Below are 6440 nucleotides of genomic sequence, written 5' to 3'. Positions count from 1 at the left end.
CAGATGGAGACCATCCTGGCTAACATGGTGAAACCCCACCTCTACCGAAGATACAAAAATCAGCCGGGCGTGGTGGTGCACGCCTGTAGTCCCAGCTACTCAGAGTGAGACTTTTTCAAAAAAAAGGTTGAATGGAAAGCGTGAGTGGGAAGGTGGTGCAATAGCAAGATTCTGATTGGAAGGAAAAGATGGCAGGCAGCAGGAGGGAGGCAGCCGGCCCAGCCATTCCTCTGTGCCAAGGATGGGGCCACTCCTGGGGTGGCATGCAGTGCCGCTGAGCTGCCCCTTTCGATAGTGCGCAGGACCATCGTCAAGATCCCCTCCAACCTGAACGTGGACGTGGAGGACATCACCGCCTCCTCCCAGCACATCCACTTCGTCCAACCACTGCTGCTGAGTGAGGTCCTGGCCCGGGAAGGCCCCTTCCCCCTGTCCGTGGAGATTCTGGAAGTTCCTGAAGGGCGCCACATCTTCCTCAGCCCATGGGTGCGCTCCTTGAAGATAGGCCGGAGGCTTTGCATCCATGGCCTAGCCTCACCACCCTGGCGGGTCCTGGCCTCAAACAAGGGCCGCAGAGAGCCCAGGTACTTCCTGGTGTCAGGGGCCTACCAGGGCAAGATGCGGCGGCGGCCAAGGGAGTTCCCCACGGCCTATGACCTCCTGGGTGCACTGCAGCCAGGCCGGCCACTCCGGGTGGTGGCCACAAAGGACTGTGAGGGCGAGGGAGAGGAGAATCCTGAGTTCACATCCCTGGCTGTGGGCGACAGGCTGGAGGTACTGGGGCTTGGCCTGGCCCACGGGGCCCAGGGCAGTGACATTGACGTCTTGGTTTGTCAGCGGCTGAGTGATGAGGATGAGGAGGAAGAGTGTGAAGAGGAGGCAGAGAGCCCAGAGCGGGTCCTACTGCCCCTCCACTGCCCTGGCAGCTTCGTGGAGGAGATGAGTGACAGCCGGCGCCACAGCCTGGTGGATCTGATTGCCCAGTTCTCACTGCCTTGTGAGGTCAGGGTGATGGTCAAGGATCCCAGTTACCCCAGTGACCCTCTGACTGCTGTACTGGGTCTGCAGCTGGAGGAGAAGATCACAGAGCCCTTCTTGGTGGTCAGCCTGGACTCTGCGCCTGGGATGTGCTTCGAGATCCCTCCCCGGTGGCTGGACCTGACTGTCGTGGAGGCCGAGGTGCAGCCAGACCAGCCAGGGGGGTCTGTGCCCCTAGCCACAGTGGAGGAGCTGCCAGACACGTTTTATTACACTCTTCGGAAGTTAGCAGCCTGTGAGATCCAAGCCCCTCCACCAAGGCCCCCGAAAAGTCAGGGACTCAGTGGGCAGCGGAGACACAGCAGCGAGAAGGGAGGCGTCAAGGTACCAGTATAATCCCAGCGGGCAGGGAGGGGTCAGTTACTGGGATCACTGCTTCTGTCACATCTGTCATGTTTCCCTTACAACTGTGTAAACTTGCAGTTTGTAAGCCTGCACACATTGCAGCCCGTAATTCTCATTCCATCTCGCAATCAGTCCTGAGGTTGGTATGATTATCTCTATGTTATGATTGAGAAAATGAGGACTCTCCCAGGGTCCCTGTTAGTAAGTGGCAGGACTGAACTTGGCCATGGACATTCCAACTCCACGTTCATGGTGCTTTCCTCTCTCCACCGCCTCTGCCTTCACTCCCTAGTTCCAGCCTCATCATTTTTCTCCTGAACTGCTTCAGCAGCCTCTTAACAGCTGTCAGAAAGTCCTAACTCCTTTCGTGGTCATTGGTGGGCCTCAGCTCCATCTTCTGGAAACTTCTGGGGCTCCCCATTGCTGTGGGATGATACAAACCTCTCAACATGGCAGCCAGGGTCCTTTATAAGCTGACTTGTCTCACCTTCCTGGACCCATCTCCCACCACTCTGCTGTCCACCCTTCAGTGAGAGAAGTGCCTGCAGCTCCCTCCTGGCCTGAGACTCCCGCTTCAGACCCCCACACCCGGGCCTTCTGCCAGCAGTGTTCTTCCTTCAGGCTCACAGACAAGGTGGGGCTCAGACTTCCTGCTCAGCAGCTGTGGTCCTGCCTCCTCTCCTGTACTCCCACTGTGTGCTGTACGTAGCTCAAGACACGTCTTCTAGGGAGTCCTATCTGAGACTCCAGCTGGAAAGAGTTCTATGAGGGCAGGGACTTTACCCGCTCCAAGGCCAGAAGAGTACCATGAAATGAGCCAAATAGAGTCACAGATGAGCAGGAAAGAGCCAGGCACAGGGTCAAAAAGACTAAGTTTACGTGCCGGTTCACTCACTCTGTGCTCGTGCATGGTACTCTGGCGTTCTTTTTCTCACCAGTAGACCTGCGATACCATCCTCAGCTGCTGCTGTGCTGCCTCTGTGACCTGCTTACTCTGTGACAGGCCCCTGATAGGCTTTGCCTCAAATACTCTCACGATGCTTCTGAGTTAGATACTGGTATCTCGCTTCCCAGTTGAAGGGGAGAGGTGCAACGCAGCCCACAAGTGGCGGGGCCAGGGCTTGTAATTGGATCTGGCCGCACAGCCTGAGCGTCCAGCTGCTGTGCTCTGCTGAGAACAGGAGGGGATGAGACAGATAAAAAGTCCTTTACTGTCACCAGCTCCTGTTTTGGGATCTTGGATGACTCGTATTTAGTCATGTGTGATAGGCAGCAGGTGGCAGTGGAAGTTACAAGATGACTCCTGGGTGGTCTCAGCCCCAGAAGGGGCTTTTATCTTGGGGTGAGGGTGGGGAAGTCAGGAAGTCATTTTCTGACAATGGCTGGACTGGTTCATCAGAAACACAGGCCTGTGCCAGGGCAGGAAAGGGGACTTCCCAGGACCGAGAGACCACAGACTGCGTCTTGGCTCCTGATGGTGGCACTCTGGGCCTTGTCACTGCTGTCTTCCTGGAACCACAACTTTTCCCCTTCGTGCATCGGAATCGGTGCTAATCAGGGAGCTGTGCGCTCGCTCTGTAAAACATGGTGTGGCACGAAGACCCACTGCCTTTGGAGGTTACAGGTGTGGCTCTGGGTCCAAACCTTGGCCTTGCTGTGGATCTTCCGCGTGACTTTTGATAAGGCACGCTTTCTCCTACACAAACTGGGAATTGAAACCACTCAGAGGATGACTTGAGGATTAAAGAGCAGACGTCATGTAGCATCTGGCACACGGAGGAGTGCAGTGAAAGTCCTCTTCCTGCTGGGCCTCCTCAGCTCAGGCACTGTCGGGAGGCTTTGCAGCTGCTTTCTTAAGCTCTCCCCACTTTGCTTTCTTCCCCTTCAGCAACAGAATTAAAGGACATTGACGGCATTCCTAAGTGGAGAATCCCAGGAATACCCCGTCTACAGCCCCCAACCCTGTCCTCATTTTCTACCCTGACCCCTTTCTCCCTTGCCAGAGAATATTTCACATGCTTGTAGCAAACACACCAGGGGTCTTGAGAAGCCATAGCCTGAAAAGGAAGTAGAAAGAAGCAGGCGAAGTGACACTTAACAACGTGAATGACAGTTTTTCATGGACCCTGCTTCCCCATTTGAGACCCTGCTGATTCCTTTCTGCTTTTTCTCCCAGTCTTCTCAAGTCTTAGGACTGAAGCAACCCCCTCTGCTACCCAAACCCAAGGCGAAGACCTTGCCAGATCTCACCAAGGATAGCTCCAGTATGTACAGCAAGATTCCTGGCCACAAGAAGGGCCACAGGCCCACTAAGCCCCAAACACAGGATCTAGGTGAGTCCCTGTGGGTACCACTCATCCATGTCCTGGCGTCTCCCCTCACTACCTTGCTGGTTCCTTTGCCTCTGGCCCTGCCCAGGGACAGACCCTTCTGTGGTCCCAGTTTGATGGACAGGTCTCTTGGGTGGGCTCAGGTGGAAAGGTCCCTACTGTCTTTCCCAAGGGCTCCAGAGCTTTGGCACAGAAAGTGAGTTCAGTTCCCAGCACTCTACCCTCCCTGCCGCAGACAGGAAAATGAAATGGTTGCAAAGTGTGGAGACAAGTTGTGGTTTCTAGGCTAGCAAGGACCTTAAAAGCATCTGGGCCAACCCCTTCCCTGCACAGGTGAGGAAACTGCCCTAAAGGGAAGGAACTTGCCTAATGCCAAAGATTGTCATTGACTCTTTTGCAGACGATGATGAACATGATTATGAAGAAATACTTGAGAGCTTTCAGAAAACCATCTAAGTTCTGGAGGAACCATGCGTCCTCACTGCTGCTTCTCAGGGAACCTGATGCCAGCTAACTGTTATAAGCCTCTAAAAGACCTCGGGCAAGGCCTCATAGAAGCTGAAGTGCACACAGGGAATGGCTTTGTGGGAACTGATTTGATGGATGCCGCACCAGCTTCCTTCAGGTTCCAGATTCCTGCTACTTAGGGTGGGCCGGTTGGGACCTAACAACACCCCGCACATGACTCCCTCAGCCTCAGAGCCTTGGGATGCAGAGCAGCTGGCAGGGTTCTTCAATCCTGCAACCCCAGCTGTCCCACCGATGGGTGCAGATGAGCATCAGAGGCCACCAGCCTCGGTGATACCAGTGGCTCTCAGTAAAGAGGATTCCAACCTGATCACTGCATGGGAGATTTTGTTAAGGTTTGCCACCCCCACTCTCACCCCTAAGCTCTAAGCCCCGGGAGGCCTGGACTGTCTTCCTCATCTCTGTAGCACCTAGCCTGATCTGCATGTGGTAAATGGGGGTCATATGAATTAGTGTGGGAACCTGGCTTCAAGAGCAGAATCTTAGGACCTTGGCCCACAAAAGCTGGTGAAATGAGGGGAGCCAATTTAAGAAGACCCTTATGGAGACCTGAGGTTGCAGAAAACTGGTGGGTTTCATCAGGTGGTGAAAGAGTTGTGACTATCCAAGATTATTTCATTTTTAAATCATAGAATGAAAATGAGCTTCTACACAAATGAGAACGGCTATCATTTATTAAGTTCTGACTATGTGCCAGGCACTTACAACCCATATCCAAGTCCTCAACTTTCTGAGGTACAGAATGGCCTGATTTTAAGATTAGGGAAGAGTCTGTGTGGCCAAGTACCTTAGGATGCTGACCAGCTGCAGTTAAGGGTGAGGACTTGGAAAGTATGAGACTGGGTTAGGATCCCAGCTTGCTACCTACCAGCCAGGACCATGAGCAAGTTTTTTTTCCTTTCTTTCTGAGCAAGTTGTTTTAACCTGTTTCAGTTTTCTGACATGTCAAATGAAACTAGTTACTACCTCAAGAGATTTACTGTTTTAAGGATCCAATGAGATAATCTTTGTAAAGCATTTAGCACAGTGTCTGGCACATAGTAAACATTCAACAAACATGTATGATGATTGAGCAAGATCATGTAGCTGTCCTACCTCCAAAGCCTATGCTTTCCACCCCTCCAATGTTTCCTAGTCATAGGATACATTCCAGTGTTAAAAATATATCATATCTCTAGACTGTGGAGGTAAGTTGTTGGCGGGCCTCACTGTCTTTTCGTTTGTTTTGTGGCAAGATTAGAGAACAACTCACTGTCTTGTTTAGTGGAGATTAATACAAGCCTTTGTCTGTGCAGAGACTAACTCAGTTTTCAGAGGCAGTCAAGGGCTGTTCAGTGAGATAAAGACCACAGGCCACATTTTCTCTAACTGGTGTGACTTTGGTTTGTGGACTGAGGCAGTCACAGTGAGCAAAGACAGGAGACAAAGAGATGATCTTATACTCAGCTGAGATGGGAACCTAAAGAGGGTCAGACGCCCACTTCCCCGGTTTCTAGGCATTGCCGCTGGGCGTGTTCTTTGCGTAACATCTCCCTGGGCTGTCTGGACTCCATGGTGGCACTTTGGAAGGTGGATGTGGATACATCACCTGAGGTCAGGAGTTCAAAACAAATGGTTAACATTACAAAACCCCATCTCTACTAAAAATACAAAAAATTTGGCCAGGTGCAGTGGCTTACGCCTGTAATCCCAGCACTTTGGGAAGCTGAATGAGTGAATCAGGTAAAGAGATGGAGACTACCCTGACCAACATGGTGAAACTCTACTAAAAATACAAAAATTAGCTGGGTGTGGTAGTGCCCACCTGTAGTTTTCAGCTACCGTAATTTCAGGAGAATCACTTGAACCTGGGAGGTGGAGGTTACAATAAGCTGAGATCGTACCATTGCACCCACAGAGGAAGACTTCGTTCACACCTAAACAGGAAATCATTTGTTCATCTAAAATACATTGGTTATCTAATACAAAATAACTGAGTTGCACCTTCCAGGCCTCCAGGCCTCCAGACTCGAGCATGGAGGTCTCCAGGTGACTACTGAGTGGCTCCTACAGGCTGCTGGGCCAGTTCTGATGTGCCCATCAGCTCCCATGCGCTTCTCCAGAGATCAAGCTGCACTGTAAAGGAGGGCCCTTAGAAAGTATTGTAGGGAGAAGCAATGGGAAAGAAAGACAGAGTTCCTCCTTGGCACGGAACCCCAA

General features: G+C 52.0%; 1 protein-coding gene across 1 annotated transcript; it reads left to right on the top strand.

Moving 5' to 3' along the window:
* Positions 1–145: 145 nt before the first annotated feature.
* LOC116547421 (protein THEMIS2-like) lies at positions 146–5428 on the top strand (the record flags this gene model as incomplete). The annotated part of the gene is made up of 3 exons (XM_032273383.1): positions 146–1362; positions 3560–3716; positions 4114–5428. Coding segments are annotated over 3 exons (1430 nt in total), but the record flags the coding sequence as incomplete, so codon positions are not given.
* Positions 5429–6440: the final 1012 nt, after the last annotated feature.

Source organism: Sapajus apella, unplaced genomic scaffold (assembly GCF_009761245.1).
Source record: "Sapajus apella isolate SASKATOON/1434 unplaced genomic scaffold, GSC_monkey_1.0 scaffold3069, whole genome shotgun sequence".
NCBI lineage: Eukaryota > Metazoa > Chordata > Mammalia > Primates > Cebidae > Sapajus > Sapajus apella.
The sequence above is the reverse complement of the archived record's forward strand: the minus strand, read 5'-3'. Positions and strand labels throughout refer to the sequence as shown.